Source organism: Amblyomma mixtum, chromosome 6 (assembly GCF_055824585.1).
Source record: "Amblyomma mixtum isolate Tamu chromosome 6, ASM5582458v1, whole genome shotgun sequence".
Lineage (NCBI taxonomy): Eukaryota > Metazoa > Arthropoda > Arachnida > Ixodida > Ixodidae > Amblyomma > Amblyomma mixtum.
In genome coordinates this window covers 110,439,493-110,459,520 of record NC_143017.1, presented here as the reverse complement: position 1 = coordinate 110,459,520, position 20,028 = coordinate 110,439,493, and the positions used below count along the sequence as shown (strand labels likewise).

Here is a 20,028-nt window from a genome sequence, read left to right as displayed (position 1 = left end):
GACGGGAAACGCCATTTTTCTTCACGAGTATTGCACGGACACGTGGACATGAAACTTCCGATTGAATTTCTGTCTGAAATGAGACTTGAGTACCTGGCAGCTATGCTGGACAACCTCGTAAACCAGAGAGCCGGCCTGTTGCAAGCAAACACTCACGCTGACGGAGAGCACGGGCCCGCACTTGAACATGGCGTAGCGGTACGACCGGTGGCTGATGTCGCACAGCTCGGCGCCCGTCGGCAGCTTGATGCCCAAGCGGCGTCGTGCGAGGTGCGCGAACTCCTGCATCCGGGCTGGCGTGCCACCCATGCACACGAACTGCGCCAGAGGAGTCACAGCGGCTGCTCAGAATTACAGTAATGAAAACTATTGTGTCACTTGTATGGCAATGTCTCCTTCACTGAAAAAGAAACGTTGATGAAACTCCACACAGCACTCGAGATCGGCTGGTGTTCTGCTTATCTGCTTATCGTGTCCTTTTTCCACTGCTGTAGGATGTACACTTCGCCCAGTTAGAGCCAAGTTAGGGAGGACGCAAGAAGGCCTGAATGTGAAGAGGATTAAGCTATGCCTGTCATGTAAGAACGTTCAGCAGTGTACACGCACCTTAACATCTCCGAACATCTCCTGCAGGTCGTGCGTATCCGTCGCCAGGGCTAGGTGATAAAGGTGGTCGACCTCCATCTTGGACAGGTGCGGGTTGTGCAGGCGCAGGCGGCCGTCGTCGACCTGCTCGTCGTCGCCATTCCCGTCGAGTCTGCAACGAGACACGACGGCGCCCGTTGTGATGTCGTTAGCGCTGTTTGGGAACACCGTACCGGCACTATTGACTTCTTTCGCGATGCCATGCCGGACTTGTCCCAGTTATTAATCCGAGAGCATTATCGAGAGCTCTGTCGTGTCAGCAAAAAGTGTCCGCAAAACATGTCCACAAATTTTGTCCGCACGGTTACGTCGTTCTCTTAAGATGAATGTGCGAATATGTGATTGTGACAGATAGTGTGTGACAAAATATTGCCGTCGAAAAAATTTGGTTGATGAGGGGTAATTAGTTACTTAATTAAACGCGAAAAATACACTTGGACGTCAAAATAGCATGGAAGTCGATATAGTAAATGGACGTCAGAACAACCACGGACGTCGATATAGTATGTGCACATTTTGCTTTCGCATTGTTCCAGTGCGGGTTGCCGCAGTGATCTCGAAGTTTTTCTTGTGAGAATCTTACACCTCTGCTCTTTGCGCATCGGTGCGACTCTGCGGGCGTGTTAACACGTGCGTGCAATGTACTCGGGTCTGTATTTTCCTCTCCAGTATACTACTCGCGTCGTATTCGGTCGAGGCAGGCCGTCTATTGTGCAACTTTTGATCGTATCTGCAAGCTCTTTCCTAGCGCGCACCGTCCATCCAACGATATCGATAAAGATGCGTAAGACCTGCTCAAGTCTGAATAAGTCTATGAGACATAAGGAAAAGCGAAAGTAGTGCACGCTGTCTTCTCTTGACAAAGAATTTTAATGGCGCAAGGGCAGCTTTGTGCAGGGAGCGATATGGCGCAAGGCGTTTTGGTCTACGCAGTTTTGGGTCAAGTACTCATTATTTTGCAGACAGTTCACCTCGCGTTTAGGGCCTCCCGACAAGAAAATAAGCGTAAAAAGATTTCCATCCCAGAGAAGCCGAGCCCCTGGCCGGAGGAAAGCTTGTACTCACCGGAGAGCCGGTGGGTGCTCGGCAGCACTGGATATCGACCCGCATGTCTGCGGCTTTATAACACTGATATAATTTTATATGTAATCAACAATTTACAAAATCTTTAGGAAGCAATTTAGGAAGTGATTAAGGCGCTCGTCTAACGAGCCGGAGTGCCCGGGTTCCATCACGGCCGCGGCGGTCGCGTTCGATGGAGGAAAAAGGCGCCCGTGTGCTGTGCGATGTCAGTCCACGTTAAAGATTCCCAGGTGGCCGAAATTATCCCGGAGACCTTCACTACGGCACCTCTTTTTCTGTCCTTTCACTCCCACCTTTCCACAATGTAGCGCGTGATACTGCGCGGCGTGACTGACTCCGCCTTTTTATCCCTATGCTCGGCTTTCTGACTAAGCTATTACAACTTTCTCTGTAAAAGTCGCTGCTGCTAAAACCGACTTGAAAAATCTCTTACTTCGCCGTTTCCCATGTTCCGTTTGAAAGCGATATTAAATTGCTAACCTTAGCCAGAGACATGCTTTCATGTCCGCACCTACTCACGACAGCGATACCAGATTGTGCGACGCGGCCGCATGTGATACCGCGCTCTGTTCTATGAGGAGAACCGTCGGTTTCCCAGCGCAGCTGCGACCACGAATATCCATGGAGGGAACCCACGGGAAGAAGCGAACAGAAGCAAGCGCCTACGCCTGCACAGACATGGCAATGTCCCCCAGTCGGCCCCGCAGTGGCCCCGCCCCACGTAACAGCGGTTACATTAGGATATAAGTCGCGTCGGACGCTGCCGCCATGGTGCTGTCCCGTTTTCAACGGGATCGCACGCCCTGGCTCGCGTGCTCTTCTTCGCAGGACACCTCAATGACAACGAAGAGCGCGCCGTTTTAACTTGAGTAGCAACAACGAGCAACAAATAGCCAAGCCTATCCAAACCAGTATGTATGTAATATGTCTGACACCCTTTAAATCTAATATGGCGTCTTTCACGGCGCTGAAGAGCCAGTTGCTCGCGACAGCAATGCCCGCTCGTGTCCACGTTAGGTCGAAAACACGAACTCCGCAGTAATGCTGGCGCCTATCTTAGTCCGAAAACCGAACTTTTGGGCCCCACAGAGTCCGAAATATCGGTCGTGAATATATACAGCTTTTTATGGGGTGAATGACACTTCCTCCAAGAAGTACGAAATATCGCGCTATAGTCGCAATTACTGAAGTCCAAACAATCGGTCTGCTACTATTGAGCAGGGTGTATTGCTGGGCAAGTTGGTTTGAAATTCTCAAATATGCATCGCTGGCAAACGACGGACGAAGAGAGGACGAGACACAGTGATCTATCAACTTTAATGTCAAAAGAAGGTGATCCGCACGTTTACAGTGACCCAAAAAATTATTAATTACCACACATCCGCTCTCAAGAACTTGTCCTGACCAGCTACACTAGTCGGCAGAACTTGGAGCCTACTTTTCGCTGTCTGTGCTCAATCACACTGATTGGAGAGCAACGAGTCAATGCGAGAAGACAAATCACCCCAGACCAATTCTGCTACGCAACTGTCAGCATAAACGGATGATATCCGGCCATTTGGTGCATGGCCTGCCGAAAACAGCGCGTAAAAAAGGGACGCAGACAGGAGAATGACACACAAGCGCCGACTAACAACTAGAATGCTCGTTGTAGTGCTCGCTAGAAAAACAGGAAGAGCCGTTAACAACAGCAAAAGAAGAAACGCAAGGATGTCGTCGTATTGCCACTTTTTCGTAATTTACATTCTGAAAAGTAGTCAACTTCTTCTGTCATCAAATTCATATGATGTCCACGTCATAGACAAGAGAGGTTTTACAAGTGCAAGCAAGACGTACAAGGCTTTGACAGGAAATGAATTTGGTTACCTTCTAGGCTAATGGGGACAAAGTGACAACATGTCGCTACCTGTATTTATTGCCGTGTCAGCCCGGGCCGCGAACAGCGATCGCAAAAGTATGCGCATGAATGAAACTCGCTGCTCGCATCGGGGCAGAACAGTCGCGCTAGGCTGCATTCCTCGTTGGAACGGCGTGGGTGGCTTACGAAAGATTCCGCCGGACGCAACCAACCGTTACGTAACAACGAGGAGCGCGCAGCAGTGTGCAGGCGCCAACTCGACAGGCGATCCGCCGGTCCAACTAGTATTGTGTTTACAGGGCAACAAATCTGACTGCGAACGTGGCCGGTGAATTATCCGGTTATGAAACGGCCAACCGGAATAGCATTCAGCGGGTTCCACGGGACAGCACCTGGCTAAGCGTTACACGCTTACATTACGTAATGACGCATCTGCGAGGAGCGTTACGAAGCTGTCCATATCCTTCGGTAAACGTATCCGACTACGATGTCGACAGGAATGCAGCACACGTGCAGGCAGTGATCTTGTGTTATGAAATGAATGGGATCGAGCACCCGAAATGTACACTTTTAGAAATAACTCTTCCGATCCACTTGTAGCGCCATGCAGAAATTTCAACGCTTCCACTCCACGCGTAAAATGTGTCATCTTTGATTAGACTGAATGCTCCTAGGTATTGTGATCTGCAATGTCTGTATTCGCGTCGCAACTGCACTGGCTTCTGCGACCGCTTCAACGAGATTCTGCGCTCTGTGCAAAATGAGGAGCGGAGGCTTGAGGAGCGACGAAGGACTATTCCATCAAATTTTCGTTCTCAGCTAAATCCGATTCCATGGCTCTTTCAAGGTATGTCGATGATTTTCCGGGAGCAAAAGAATAATTTATTGCTGAAAAAGAAGCACTGAGAAAGTTTCTCGCCACTCGACTCAAACTCGTGATGTCTACGTGTGTACTGACAAGGACTCTGTGATCCCCATTATAATCTCATGGCGATACTTAGCCTTTCGGATCCGCGCTGAAAAGTGTTGACGCACCGAAGTTTAGTTGCACAATCAGCCGAAGGCGGCGACACCTGTACTGCTTATCTTTTTTTCTAGCTTATAAAAGCTATTTTTTCAGTTAAAGTAGCACCTTTGCCATTATAACGTGGTAATCTCTTTACACAGACCAACTTCAGTTTGGCCTCCGTGTCGCTGCAATGCAGTGGCACTACGGGGACTTCAGGCTGGGCGCTTCCGCTTTCTTTCATCACGTCTGCTATCAATCATAACTGCCACGCGAACAATAAAAGAAATTCGATTGATTTCGATAGTGCCACATGGGACTCTTGCCGAGAAGCGCCGCAGCAGACAGATTGTCCTCCGTAGGGCTCCATCCGTCGAGCACCATAACACGACGTCTCCCGCCTGTGTGCTGTCTTAAAGAGCCCCAGGTGGTCAAAATTTATCCGAAGTCCTGCGCTACTGTGCCTATTTCTCTCTCCCGCCTTTCGCTCTCTCATTCATATGCTTTCCCTCACGGCGTGGTTGAAGTGTCCGCGGAGAAGTGACAGTATACTGCGTCTTTCCTTTCCTCGTAACCGATTTTCGCACCACGCCTCTCAGCACAACGGAAGGCACAGCTCATACAGCACGGCAATATTAAGCGAAGACCGCAGAAAATAAAAGTCCTGTTGTGACATAATGGAGCGCTACCATGTGTGACTAGCTTCCAGTTGGGTGTGCCGCTGGTAAGCATTTTCAAGATTAGGCTTCATGATACATAAATACGTTCGAAAGCATGAAGGCGAGACGTGCGGCTGTCTCGCATTCATTATTCTCCGCGCATTGCGATGCGAGGTTGCCAGAGCATATAGACAATAGAGAGCACTTGTACTGGTGCTTGCTCAACCTCTCGTTAGCGCACCTCCCCGTCTGGCCTACTTAAGCCGCGCTGCGTGACCAAGGGAATAATATCCCACGCCATTATTATTCTTGGCACTGCGCCAAGAATAATTGCAAGTCCCTGTTAGTTGGGCAATCAGCCACAGATGCGTCAGCCCTGCTCCGTTCAAATAGTAAGGTGACAAAGGAACTGTGGAAGGCATATTTCATGCCCTCAGGCACACACGGTAAGTGCATCAGCACCAGTCCGTTGTATTGCCATCAAAATAACCATTTGTTGACCGCTCAAAAGGAAAAAAAGAAATATGTGCACGGGCGTGAATATCTCATGGCTTTTGGCAGTTTTTTACCCGCCTTCTATCTTTCTTACGCATTTGCCAATAAGAGACGTACAAAAATCAGCACAGACAAAAATAAATCTACGTTGAAAGTCTGCGCTCTGTTGTTCCGCGTCGCGTTTTTTTTTTCATGTAGTTGCTTGTCCAAAAATTAGCGCGCTCCTCGAGAAGGAAAAAAAAAAAAGAAAGGACACGGTAAAATCTGCCGCGCGTGGACTGCCACACTACAGGAGTGCATAAGCAAGCTGGTCTGCCCAGGCGGCACTGCGCGCCTAAAAACTGCTGCCGTCAGCCGCTTGGGCCGTGGCAGTCACGGGACCACATTCTGGTGGATAAGAAGCGCGTGTATGGCTGATAACATCGCTTGCCTAGGAGCTCTCACCTTAGCAGAACTATAGCTGACGTGTGCCACGCATGGCTTTGACAGAGAGCGGAAGCTTATGCTTATGAGTGCCGGCAAGTGGCGTGGAAAACAGTACGTGTGCGCCAGAAAATGCTTGCTCCTCTCGTATAGGCTGTGTGTCATGGCGTTGCGATCGACACGGCAAACTTCATCGCAAGTTGCCTATATATGGTTGCTGCGCCCTCTTTTCCTGCCATGTCGGAACGTTGCCGACAAACGCAAAATCATTCCCTTGTTTAACAGTGCTCATCTTTTGTGCCTGCGTTCTCTTCTCGGCGATCGGCCGTAGTACTTTTGGAAGCTTCTGCCGATGTCGATTCTATTTGTCTGTCTTAATCTCATGTTGTAAGACGAATGTTAATTGTCCTTCTGTCTCGAGGCGAGGTGGTGTTTATGTACGGGCGCGATTAGTCCTCTAATGGTCTGTCAGCGATTGCTCAACTTTAGCCAATTTGAATGGACGTGCCTACCACTGTCCCATGAGGCCAGTGTCCTCTATAAACTTCATGGAGCATGTTTGCCACTGCTCGACATTCAGTTCTTGAGCGCTCAGGGCACACGACGAGAGAGACGTCTTCCAACGGAGCGGAGCAAGCATTTATTTGGTCATGTGTTTTATTTTTGGGCATTTCCTTCTCAAGAGCTGCCCGAATATCCCAGCGATTCGCTTTTCGCTTCTTTAGTCCCCCCTTTACGCTTCCTCTTCGACGCTGCGGACTTCTTTTTCTATTGTCACTCTTCCTCTGCTTTTTCCCCCTTCTGCCTCAGTATTCAATGCTCCAACTTTCTTTTGTGTGTGCGGTTTAATTATGACGCATCGATTCTGTATTTCTGATTTCTAGCTCTTTTTCTAGTTTTTGCATGCTGCCTTTCTGCCATGAAGCCTTCACTTAACTGCTCTCATATCAACAGTGTATGGGGAGTTAAGGTGATTCACTGAAGCTGGCACAAGTTGAAAGCGCCACACTCGCCTCCGGTTGGCACACCCATGGGGCCTAGAGGTTCGAAACGCGTTGGGAACTATAAATGGCCGTGTATTTTATTTCCGTGAGTTTTCTAGTGGTGTGGAAGGACGGACGGACAAAATGTCGCGGACACGACGAGGCGAATATGAAGGCATTTCTGGAGTTAAAAAGTCACAGACGATCAATGCGATACATGCTGCAGGGTATGCGTTAGCATTAGTGTTCCTCCCTAAAAGTTGCGAGTTGCGTGATCCAGTCCTGCAATCACAGTGCACCATGCCGTACCCCTTCGCCCCTCTCCCTATACCTCTCGACTCCGGTGACCGCGGCTTCCCTCTCGCCACCCGTCGTCTCCCATCTAAAGCTCCTCTATGTTAACTCCCACCGACTCAGCCTTTCTCTACATTCCTCCTTCCGTCTTCCTCCCTTCTCCCTCATTCTCTTTCTCTACTATGTCTTCTTTCCTGAGTCTTCACACGTCGCCAACGCCGGACGTATTTTGCTCTAATCGAGTTACTATTGCCAGCGCATTAAAACAATGATATCTGGCACCTTTCTTATCCCCCGGGGAGAAGGGCCTCGCCCCCCTCCCCACACTGCCCGCCTGGATCACGTTACCACAAAGCCATCGTACATACGGTGCAGGCCAATCTCGGCAGCATTCTGACTGGTCAATGTAAACAGTCCAACAGCGTGTCACTGCGAGCTAAACGGGGTGGGTTTCCATTCAGTCTGCGGCAGAGACACCCGCAGTGGCAGAATGAACATAAAAATAAAACAAAATGGCAGAAAAAGATTTAAGCACCTCAGCTGCAGCCAGGGGAAATAACGAGTCGAAACGCGGTAGAAGTAATTACGAGAGAGGATCTGGGAGAAAACACATAAATAACTATGTACAAATCTACATTCACACGCCCATTCACATTAATAAAGAAAAAGGAAATAAAATGACAGGCGGTCATGCAATGTCTTCGGGCCTTTCTGCGTCAGCAGAGCGATTTTAATTTTGAACGTTTAAAGTTCACTTTTATTATTCGCCTTTTATTTGAGACCACTTTGTTTCGCGCCCCGTTAGAAGCCCCTAATCCTACACGCCTCCTTCTCTCCCTACCTTTCCACCCTCTTGCCTTTTGCTCTCGCAGTCCTTCACTCCGTCCTCCGCCCACAAAATCCTCCAGTCACAAAGCCCGCAACAACAAATTTTGCGAAACGAGGGCCACGCTGCCAGCGGAGTTTAATGAGGTAAAACCGCTGGCGCACAGATGTCCTGGCACTGTTCGGCACAGCACGCGAGCGGTCAGTCAATGCTTGAGGTTCTCGGCTGCTGACCCGAAACGCGTGGGTTCGAGTCAGTCACCGAGGTCGCATTCCTATGGAGGCGAAATGCTAGATGCCCATGTACTGTGCGACGCCCCATGTGGTCCAAATTATCCGGAGCCCTCCACTACGGCGTCTCTCATAGCCTCAGTCGCTTTGGGATGCCGAACCCCACATACCAAACCAAACTCAAAATGCACGCGGCTCACTGTATACACAGCAGCCTGGATGATGCGCCCGCGCGTTCCGTTTTTTATATGAACGCGCCCCTTATGATGACCCCCCTTCCCTCTGGAAAGTCCTTCGGGGGTCAATAAATCATGATGGTGGAATATCAAGTGGGACATAGACATCACACCAAACGTACTACATTTTTGCCAGTTGAGGAACGCTCTACAATGTCTCGTGATGTTTTGATGTTGATAGGACACGTATGATGGACCGGCATGAGCACGTTCGATAAAGTGTGTGTTCCGAGAGGCGTGAGCTTTGGAGAGGGGAGTGCACTGTGCAGGAACAATTCCCTTCTGGTTACTTTTTATTGATGCATATGGATGCCAGAATATTCATCTGCACGCTCGCAATGTGGCGAGGTGGTACGGCGGGATCGCAAACCGCAACTCGTTTATGTGTGGTGTGAGCCGGGTGCCGGATGTAGTGCCGAAATTTCCGGTGTACAGTCCGCACCCGGAGCACAGTCAGCAGGGCTCAATGCGAATGAAAGAAAAAAAAATACTTTTACCGGATTGTCCGCACTTCGTAAAATCGCGATGAAAAGAAACGCGAGCAGAGCGGAGCCTACGCGCTCCGCTGTTTGTATTTCTTTTCATCACGCATTTACCTCGGGGTACCAGAAAGACGATAGAGACGTCCATGATATGATACATTCTGGGACGACTATAAGGTTTTTCTTCTTACCATATATATATATATATATATATATATATAGGTAAAAGCGCAATGGCCGCCGCGGTGGCTCAGCGGTTATGGTGCTCGGCTGCTGACCCGAAAGACGCGGGTTCGATCCCGGCCGCGGCGGCTGGAATTTCTTTGGAGGAGAAATTCCAGAGGCCCGTGTACTGTGCGATGTCAGTGCACGTTAAAGAACCCCAGGTGGTCGAAATTTCCGGAGCCCTCCACTACGGCGTCTCTCATAGCCTTAGTCGCTTTGGGACGTTAAACCCCATAAACCAAACCAAACCAAAAGCGCAATGAAAATAAATTACAACAGCGGAGCACGTATAGCGCCGTGTTGTTCGCATTTCTTTTCATCGTGATTGTACATAGGTAGCCCACAGCCGTCAGGTGCGCAATCCGCTCACGGGGAAGGGTGTGCACGCGCTGAATAATGTGATGCAGGCAGCTGGAGATAAAAAAAAGAGTTGGTTTCTGCGTCCAAAGAAGGCTCGCCATTGTCTTCGGTATCTTCGCTATTACTGTCTTCATCGGGAGCATCACTACACACGTTTCCGCGTAGACAGGAGGGCAAGTTATTCCAGTTATCCAGGTGGAGCTTGGAAGAACAGGAAGATGAAGAACAGGTAACAGAGGGAAGAGAAAGTGACTGGCCTTCATGGCATACAGGGGCTTCTATGGAAAATACGACGAGCCGAGGAAAGACGTGGTAATCCGTCAAATGCGCGCTTCTCTGCGGGCGCTTTTCTGTGCAACAGGTGGCCTTAAATGACCATAAAGTAGCCGATGAAGCACAGGGTATCAATAGCTATCAATGAATTAAGTGTGAATGCATTTCTCAAGCACTTTCCAAATTTTTTCATTGCGTCAAGAAGCGTGCCGAGGCAGCAACTGTGGGTGGGCTCAGAACTTTCGCCTCCGACCTAATTCATAGGTGGTGCGCATGTAAAAACGACACACAACAGAACTTGGCAGCGGCGATTCACTGCTTGGTGACCTTCAAATCTGCGCAGCGCCCTCAAAGCGTATTCCTTTATTTGTACTTTTCGCTAGACCACACCACCTATCCTTGCTGCACTTCTCTCTCTCTCTCTTTCCCCCACCACCTCTTTTTAAAAGCAGTATTCGGGATGCCAGTTTATTCTTATTTTCTAGTCGTGCGCCATTGTATCGCTGCCTCTCTTTGGGCGGGCGACCGCCTTGCGTCGTGACCAGACGCGTGAGCCGTGACGAACCTCAGCGCTTTGTCACGCCTCCCCACCGCTGCTGCACCGGACCGTTTTCCTCTCACGCCTCTGCTTCTGTTTGCTTTTTCTACTCTGCGCGCAGGTGCGCACATTTTTGTCGCCAGTGGCATTGCGGCCAGAGAAAAGCCACAGCCTTGACATTGGAACGTGAAGGCCGGCGAGCTTGCCTCATATCTCGGACCTAGCAGTAGTAGTAGTAGTAGTAGTAGCAGCAGTAGTAGTGGTAGTATAATAGTAGTAGTAGTAGTAGCAGTAGTAGCAGTAGCTGTAGTAGTAGCCGTAGCAGCAGTAGCAGTGGTGGTAGTAGTAGTAGTAGTAGTAGTAGTAGTAGTAGTAGTAGTAGTAGTAGTAGTAGTAGTAGTAGTAGTAGCATAGTAGTAGTAGTAGTAGCATAGTAGTAGCAGCAGTAGCAGCAGTAGCAGCAGTAGTAGTAGCAGTAGCAGCAGTAGTAGCAGTAGCAGTTAGTAGTGGTGGTTTTTGTTATTACAAAAATACAAAGGAAGACGATGTTGCCACCTGCGGCAGCTGCTATCTAAAGTCGCGTTTACGGCGACAGAAGTCGACTACAGTTCACATTTTGAGGCAAAGCGCAAAAAACGTCGAGGAAGAGAGTAGAGGACGAGTCACGCATTTCCGTCTCAAAACGTGCTCTTTCTCTCGAAAAATCGACTCAAGACGCATTCCGACGCGCTCATGTAACGCGGCTTAATATCTTAAGCACACGAGCTACGGCTGGCGGAAACAAAGGGGCTGGGGAAGGTTGGTAAGAAGAATTACAGAGAGGAGCGACAACGAGAAAGGGCTGGGGAGCGCTTTCACACTGTTTGCAAAACTATAAAGAAATTGCTGATGGTATAGCTTGGTTAGACCTAGTGTGTGCGCGAAAGCTTATCACACGCTGCCGAACGGGTTGTCCGTGAATTTCTAGTGAAAGTGCCTCGTTGCAGTCCCAAATTCACCGAAGCTCAAACTGGTATTTCTAGTTAAGTTTGTTGCACGTTTGCGAAATTGTTAGAGTAAAGATGGATGCGTAGCTGCGAAGAAGCGACAGCAGGTTCAGACCATGGCTGCTGCTACGCACGCACAGTGACCACGCAGGTGGGGACCCAATGAAGGTGGCATTAGACGGTTTTGCATAACGGCATGTATAAGCGGAGATATTATATACGGGTTTAACGGATGCCTCCTGCGCACACGCAGTGGGAATCCGGGTAACCGGCGTACGTCTCCGCTAATACGTCTCCGGTATGCTAAAAACGTCTACTGTCAGCAACTCAAATCGTTCAACTTGTAAGTCGCATCAACAGGGCTCCGAAAGCAGACGGATTCCATGCCGACAGAAAAGTCTCCGCATTACGCGAAAGTTTTCTTTTTTCCCTCTATACGCCCCTTACAAACCCTCTCCCAGAGAGTAAGACAGCGACTGCGTTTTTCCTGCTTTCATAACCTAACGAAACCTAACCCTAGACCGAGCGTGTGTTTCTGGCAACATGGGGCAGCAGTGCTACTATACCTTAGAGAAGCAACGACCAGGGCCAGAGTGAGCTGACGGGCTAGTTGGTCATTCATAATAATTTCAACAGCGCATGCTACACACGGACACAGGACGCTCGTGTGTGTGTTTTCCCGTCCTGTGTCCGTGTGTAGCATGCGCTGTTGAAATTGTTATGAATGACCAGGGCCAGTCTGAGAAGTGCAAATCTTAGTGTGCACGTAGCACGCGGAGGGGCGTGCCATCTTCCCATGGGTCGCTTGGTTTGCCCGACGTGGGAGTGTGGCCGATAAGCCAAGCCGCAATGAGGTCGGCGAACGAAAGTGAGCTCAGTGCACAAGATAAAGCCGACAGGCGAAAGCGCGATCGGCACTGCGTTAGCGAGAAACATGCAAGCTGTATAACTTGTAACAACGCCATCAGAAGCCTCGTATCTTTACCATCCCCGCTTTCGTAGCCTAGCGGTGTCTCCTCATCACACATCCACAGAAATGGGGAACATCGGAGACTACTCTGAAGCAGTTTAACATAGCTATAGAAATGCATGTCTGTGGCCTTCGGCAGCGTACAAAATGTTGTACTAAGTTCTGGTTTTGGCACCTTGCCAATGGAGCTGTGGAGACGCGGGCCCCTCTATGCATGGCGGCTACCGCGCGGGAGCTGAAGTTGGGATTGGAAGCATTTACATTCTGCCCCTATCCCACGCCAGGAGAACAGCAGACCCCCCCCCCCCCCCCCCTCTTACTTCCGATGGGGCGGCCTCCTGTTGGATCTCCACCAGAATGGCCTAGCCCCGGCCAAGGCTTTCTTTTTTTGTTTTCTTTGTGCGCAGTCCTTCGTCGAGCTCTCGATTTACAAAGCTCATTGTTGCTTTCAGAGAAGACATTCAGGGGCCAGCGAACTCATAGGATGGTTTCTCACCCCGCTCTCCTTGCCTGCCGCGTCCCGCCCCTCTCTAGATCTACGACCTACGCTGCCCCTGAAAGATGGCCGGCCGCTCAAGCATTAACCGTTCTTCTTTATACATCTCTCCTTCCCTTTACCGCATCTTTTTTTCCCTGTTTTCTTTGTACCGTATTTTCGGAGCCTTCAAAGGCGAGAGGCTGAAAGCGAACGGGAAGACAAGCAAAACGAGTGCGCCAGTCACGGGGCGCACCACTATGGGGCCGGACGGTCCACCCGTTATTACTCGGCCGAGCTGCAGATCCTTGCCGGTATGCTGGCAAGGCGCCCATCTTCAGAAGGTCACTCGATTCCAGATAAACTGCCAGAGACGCGCTTACCGTGCGATTTGGGCAAAGGGAAGAGAACAATGCACCGATGACAAAAGACTACGTACAACCGCCCCCCCCCCCCCCCCAAAAAAAAAAAATAATAATAAAGGCGCCAGATAACTTGACAGGATTGAGCAAAATAATTCGTTTGGCATAATAAAAATGCACTCCTGCAGGCAGACAGCCTGTTACAATAGAATTGGGGTAATTTAATTGATTTTCAAATTCGCCGCAGCGAGGCAAGACTTGATCGGCGCATACACAAGTCAAAGTTTTGCCCATTTTTACGATGACATGTTAAAAATTAAATAAAATTCGTTCTCAGAAAATATCTCCGTCTAAGCCGTAACTGCCATCCAAGATAATTTTATCCTTAAGGTGCACCGAAATTGCACTCATTGGTGGACGACATACCAAGCAGCTAAATTTTCTACCCTATCCAGTTTGTCTCGTCCTTTTTAGCTCCAGGGAACAATGAGTACCAGCACAAAAAAACAAAACAAAGGCTTTTTCTGCGCTGCGTTATCCTTATAGTGGGATCCCAGCGAAGCTGGTATATTTCCTTTCTTTTTGCGCGGCCAATGCGGGACTGCCCGCGGTTTTCCGCTTTCGAAACGCGTGAGCCAGTAAGTGCATACATTTTATTACAGTGTGATACCGCGGCGGTGAGTTGTCTCCTTTGTGCGTCATATTGAGAAACGGAAGGAAAGGCTACGAAAACGTTGTAACGCACGCCCATTGCTCGCCCTCGCGTCAACGCTCAGGGAAAACCTCAGTGATGAAAGTGGCAGCCCGGAGCTTAACAGCGCTCGCAGATACCGGACAGGCGCGGCCACATTCTTCCTGCCGCGTTGTGTGTGGGAGCGTCGGTGACGTCACTCCAAGAAGCTGACGGCGTTTACTCTTGCACGCGTTTCAGAGGCGCGAGCAACTACGCCGGCGTCGCCTTAATCCCGGTACGATTTCGAGAGCCCTCGGGCTACGGCGTTATGATGCCGAGTCCGTGGACGCAGGACCAAATCCCAGCTGCGACAGTCACGTTTAGATTAGACAGATACTGCGCCATTTCCTTAGCTCAAAAACCGATTTTCATTTTCTTCGCAGAGAGAGAAGACGGGACAGAGCACGATGATAAAAGGGAGACTGCGCGAGCGGAGCAGCGGTCGTTAACGTCCCCATCGATAGACAGAAAAGAAGAAAAGTCGGCGGGCCTTTAAGCTCCGCTTTAAAGGTATGAGGGATTAGAGTCACTAAATTGGCTCTATGAGGGATTAGCGTTAATGCCCCCCCCCCCCTCCCCCCCCCCTCCCCCCCCCCCTTTTTCTTTGTATATCACTTCGCAGTCAGGGACATTGTCTGGCAAGACTCACAAGGGCTTCCTTAATTAAATGAACGTGCCTCGACCGGGTAGCGGCGTGTTCGATTCGGGATCCAAGGGACAGGGGTCTAATCCCCATCTCACAATAATTTTTGTTCCAGTGCAGTTAACTTACTTTACACTCTTACTTGTCACAATGGCGTTTTACTCATGCTGCGCCTTTAATTCACTAATAATGTGATATTTTAAACACTTTTTAAATCCGCCGCTCCACGTGTGCAGTCACTACCTTTTCGACCAATCCGCATTTTCTCTCACGCCGCCAGCGGCGACACTTGCTTCTGGCTCGGCTTTGCAGCGAAATCTGTGCTCTTAAACGAAATGCGGAAGATTGATAGTAAGCGGCGAGTGAATAAGCACTGCAACGTCACTCCTCTGTGGCGGTGCATTCCGTCGCGTTTCTGCTCACAGGCGATATAGTGACCTGTTGAGCAGCAGTCTTTCTTCGGCTGTCAGCTATCGCTGCTGCGCGGTTGGAGGCCACGCTCAGGCGCTCTAGGCCACCGACTGGCGACTCAAACAAATTAATGGCACCGCTATTTGTCTTCAACTTACGCCAGGCTTCTTATCTCCTGCAGCTGTGACAAAGCCCCTTCTTACCGCCTAAATACTGCTCAGCTAGCAGCGCTGTTCTTGCTTTTCTCACTGAGGAAAACAACGCGAGATGACTGTGCAGGTCGAAAGCGCTCTAAAAATGGAAGAACATAAAAGGACGAAGAAAAAGGTATTCCGAGTCAGCGCAAAGACAGGTCGCGGCTTCGCATTTCGCTACTGGCAACGTAACACCGGCAGCACACCTGGGGCTGCCCGCCAAAACAAACTGAAGCTTTGCCGACAGCGGGCCCCGGAGTTCAGCCGAAGAGGCGTTGGGCGCAATCGAGTCCATCAGAAATCTAGATCATCGGGCTCAAATATAGGAACGCCGGCGCCCCTCGATTCCGGACCAGACGCTCTCTCGCGCTGAAGGATTGCGCGAGTACGTTAAGCGCCTGCGAACTGCAGCTAATTTCGGAGGCGCGAAGGTTGCCGTGGGGAATCATGAGACCGCCTATAGGCCAACCCTTCGCGCCTCGATCGGCTGGTTGCCGAATGCACGCAGTGGCTCGCAAAGCCGACTGCACCGCTACGTCTCCACATGCCCGGAGCGCACCCATTCATTTGACGCATTCAAAGGTTTGCGGTGGTGGTATGGCTACAACTCTGCACGCGTTCAGCTGTCATGGCTGTCTACACGACTACAACCTGCGCGACCGGACAGCTAGTGCACGCATCTTTCGCGACATGAGGACGGACGGATTCCGAAAGCATCGGCGGCCGGTTCGTTGCCGGTCTCCCAGCGGCGACGCACTTACCGCGCGCTGCCGTCCCGGTTCGTCTGCTGCGCCATGGTCGAATGAAAGAGCCCCGGCGGCGCGCTCGCTTTGTCGTCAACGCAGCGCTGACGTCGTGCGGCGTCACTGGAAGCGCGGATCGATGGACGGCGCGGTGCACCGACGCAGTGCGTCGCAAAGGGACGGATGCATGGGGACGGAAGGAGGGTGAGAGGCGCCTTCCGGCCGCATCGGGAACTAGAGCGCGGGCTTCGATTTGGGGTGGATTGTACCAGAAAGTAAGAGCTCAGGCAGCGTCGCGACGTCAATAGTTCCGTCTACGCCCATATTCTTTCTCCCTCCTTTTTACTAGCATTTCACATTTCCGTCGGAGTTGCTGCGAAGGGCGTTCTATAAAGATTTCCCCTGACCCACTTCCTTTGGACTGAAAGCAAATAAAATAGGCGCATTTATTAGCCTTTCCCTACACTCTACATAAAGGGAACGTAGAGTGGGTGAGGGAACAAACGCGGGTTAATGACATCCTAGTCGAAATCAAGAGGAAGAAATGGGCTTGGGCAGAGCATGTAATGCGAAGGCAATGGAACCGGTGGTCCCTAAGGTGGATTCCAAGAGAAGGCACGCGCAGCAGGGGTGGCAGTAAGTTAGGTGGGTGGATGCGATTAAGAAGTTTGCGGGTATACGGTGGCCGCAGCTGGTAAAGGGCATGGCTAATTGGAGAGGCATGGGAGACGCCTTTGCCGTGCAGTGGGAGCAGACAGGGTGATGATGATGATGATGATGATGATGATGTAGTTTCCACCTAGGTACACATTTCTCCCACCTCTTTATGCAGCTGTAAACGCCTAATTCGTACAAGTCGACAGGTTGTTCCAAAAGCAACGTTGTGACTTCGGAAATCTGAGTTTCATCATCTGGAGAATGCGGCGCTTTCTCAAACTACGAGCTCGTGCGCAAGGCCTTCGTTAAAACCGCCATTTTCTCTAGCGCGTACACCGGGAGAGCCTTCAGAGTCGCTCCTAATGTTTTCAAAGGGTACGTGGGAAAAATATCGATGAAAACTTAGATAAGCAACTGCTGGGAAAAATTAAGTATATAAATTGCAGCAGAAAGCAGATCAAGGAAGCCGCACCGGCTCATTCTAGTCCGGGTTTTAGTCTTGTGCTGATAAAAGGTTGGTTTGGTTTATTGTGGTTTAGAGTCCCCAAATCAACTCAGGCTATGAGGGACGCCGTAGTGAAGGGCTCCGGAAATTTCGACCACCTGGGGTTCTTTAACGTGCACTGACATCGCAGAATACACGGGTCTCTGGAGTTTCGCCTTCACCGAAATTCGACCGCCGCGGCCGGGATCGAACCCGCGTCTTTCGGGTCAGCAGCCGAGCACCATAACCACTGAGCCACCGCGGCGGGGTCTGATAAAAGGGGCAAGGAAAGAAAATTATAGGCGATCAATGCGATTGATGCAGCAGAGGTTCGCTTTAGCGTTTGTCCCTCCCGGACAAAGTAGTCGCTGGCCCTGGCGGATTCAGACCATGCTAGCTGGTAGCGTGATTTTCTCCATCAGTCACCGTATGCCGACGTCAGGTCCCGGCATGACCCATCTAGTGTTGTGCCAGACCGCGCAGTGGCCCAGGGACCCAGCGGGGTCTAAAACACTCGCAGCAAGTAAAGTTTTTCTGTCTGTCTGTATAGTGCGTTGTAAACTCTCTCCACACTCCCGATTCAATCCAACAAACACAGTGTGACACGCCATAGACCCTCTCTACTACCCCCCCAGCTTCCACCCTTCACCTACCACCTTCTCATCGTCTTCGCTCTCACACTTTCCCTCTCCAGTGAAGAGGGGGATTTCGTCCGGTCCACTTTGCCACCTGCCAAACGAGGCCTCCGGCGGACGAACGGAAAGATTTTTCCGACATGAGGGTTTTAATGCTATCGCATTAGTATCGTACAATAACCTAGTATTTTTTTAATCGTTCAGTTAATTTTCGGAGGCTGTAATCGACCACTGAAGTCAGTAACATTTCAGATGAAATAATTGGAATTGTAATCGATTACTTCATTTCTGTAAAGTGCACAAAACTGCTTGAGAATATCTGCCGTGGGCGCTCTTGCATACCGACGTCTCCCTCACGCTTTTCCTGACGTTGCCATGAAGTTCGCGCTTTATAAGTAGCGAAACAGCTAATAACAGCAGCCCTTAAACCGCGCCCCTGGCCACAGAGGCCCTGTACAGGAGGGCGCAAAACTCTTGACAGGTAGCGCGCCTCCCTCCTGTAGCATTGTTTAGGTCCGCGTTGTGGTTCCTCATTTCCCTGCTTGGAATATTAGCTAAGCTGGAAGGACACTCACCAATACCGGGCTTTTTAGTTTTCCCTTTGGTAACATGGCGGAACTTCATGGCCGGGCTTGTGTCTCAAAGCGGCCTTATATATACAGGGTGTCCCAGCTAACATGGACCAAGATTAAAAAAAAAAAACTAAGCGTTCTTCAGAACTTAAATCGCATGGATGTTGTTAGAGTTTATCTAAAGTTACAGCACCATTTTTCGCTCGTCTTATTTGAATAATTAATCGAAATCAATAAATTAGCTTTTTAAATATAGCTTGAAACTTCCAGGCGTCAACAGGAAAGTTGTGGAGCTCCACAAATATTGTCCAACCCAGGCACTTCCAACGAGATAGGCTTAGCGTGGCCGTTTTTATTCAGGGAAAACGAAAGCCCGCGGAGTTTAAAAAATACCACGTGACAGCGCGCTACGTGCGCCCGAATGCGCCGCGATTACAGCGCTCTCATCCGTGCTTTGTAAAAAACATCACTCGCTTCGCGCCTTTCGTGCTGCCCAAGACAGAGCTTCGCGTTGTGCTTGGTGCCAAGATAAGCGCCAGTGGGTTCGGGCGGCAGTTGAAAGAAAACGCGGCTACCGTTTTTCAGCGTAATTCACACGACGTTATCAAGCTTGTTATATGCGTCTTTGCATGTTGGGATCTTGCTCCCAAATTTGAACTCATTAGGTTGTCATCGTTCATCCGCACGCATTCTGCTAACGTGAGAGCGCAATTATTGCCGCAAAAACGGGAACCGCGCTTTCTTACCCCTTCACTGGTAACAATATATATATATATATATATATATATATATATATATATATTATTGAACGTTTCGACCAGGGACTGGTATTTTTCAAGAATGATCATACAGTGCATGGAAGGGTCTTTTTATAGCAGTGAACATGGCGCACATAGGGTTTGAAAAAGAAAAATGAGGAAAATCAAAGGGGAAAGAGGAACACAGCCGAGACACGAAACCCAAACGCCAAGATGCGCCAGCAAAGGCGCCGCGTGAAAGAGGTGAAAGAGGGAGGTGGGCCTGGGCGGGCACGCGACTAGTCGAAAAAAAAAAAAAACGTGAGGATTTTCCTCATTTTTCTTTTTCAAACCCTATGTGTGCCATGTTCACTGCTATAAAAAGACCCTTCCATGCACTGTATGACCATTCTTGAAGCGTATGAAGTATACGCTTCGTTAAAGGAAACATATTTATTCGACTCGACGTTTCGATCGGGAGACCGATCTTCGGAATTCTGAAAACTGATATAGATATTACTTACTGTGGGCTACACGCCTCTCAATACTTCACGCACCTAACAGTAATAGTTAAAAAGTTAATTATTCAGTATTAGTTAACCAGCCCGCTAGTTAGCACGGCTTAGCTGCATTTTGATGTACTCCACCGCTGACAATGCTGTGCGCAAAAATGCACTCTTGTAACTCAAAAAGCCTATTCTTAAAAATTGTGTAAAGTCTTAGGTGAAACAGCCTGTATATTTACGCACAGTGTACTTATCCAAGGCTGTCACAGAACCCTCAGCTTTCAGACGGAAGGAAATGTGCGTT

At 49.8% G+C, this 20,028-nt stretch overlaps 1 protein-coding gene across 1 annotated transcript in view; it reads right to left on the bottom strand.

Moving 5' to 3' along the window:
* LOC149340030 (uridine phosphorylase 1-like) overlaps window positions 1-16,293 on the bottom strand; it is a 28,188-nt gene extending 11,895 nt beyond the window's left edge. Inside the window, exons 1-3 of the mRNA XM_089550625.1 lie at window positions 16,152-16,293; window positions 607-757; window positions 157-318 (exon numbers count right to left, since the gene is read on the bottom strand). Coding sequence (XP_089406751.1) covers window positions 157-318; window positions 607-757; window positions 16,152-16,186 — 348 coding nt within the window. The 5' untranslated portion in view covers window positions 16,187-16,293. The remainder of the gene's footprint in view (window positions 1-156; window positions 319-606; window positions 758-16,151) is intronic.
* Between the last annotated feature and the right edge of the window lie 3,735 nt (window positions 16,294-20,028).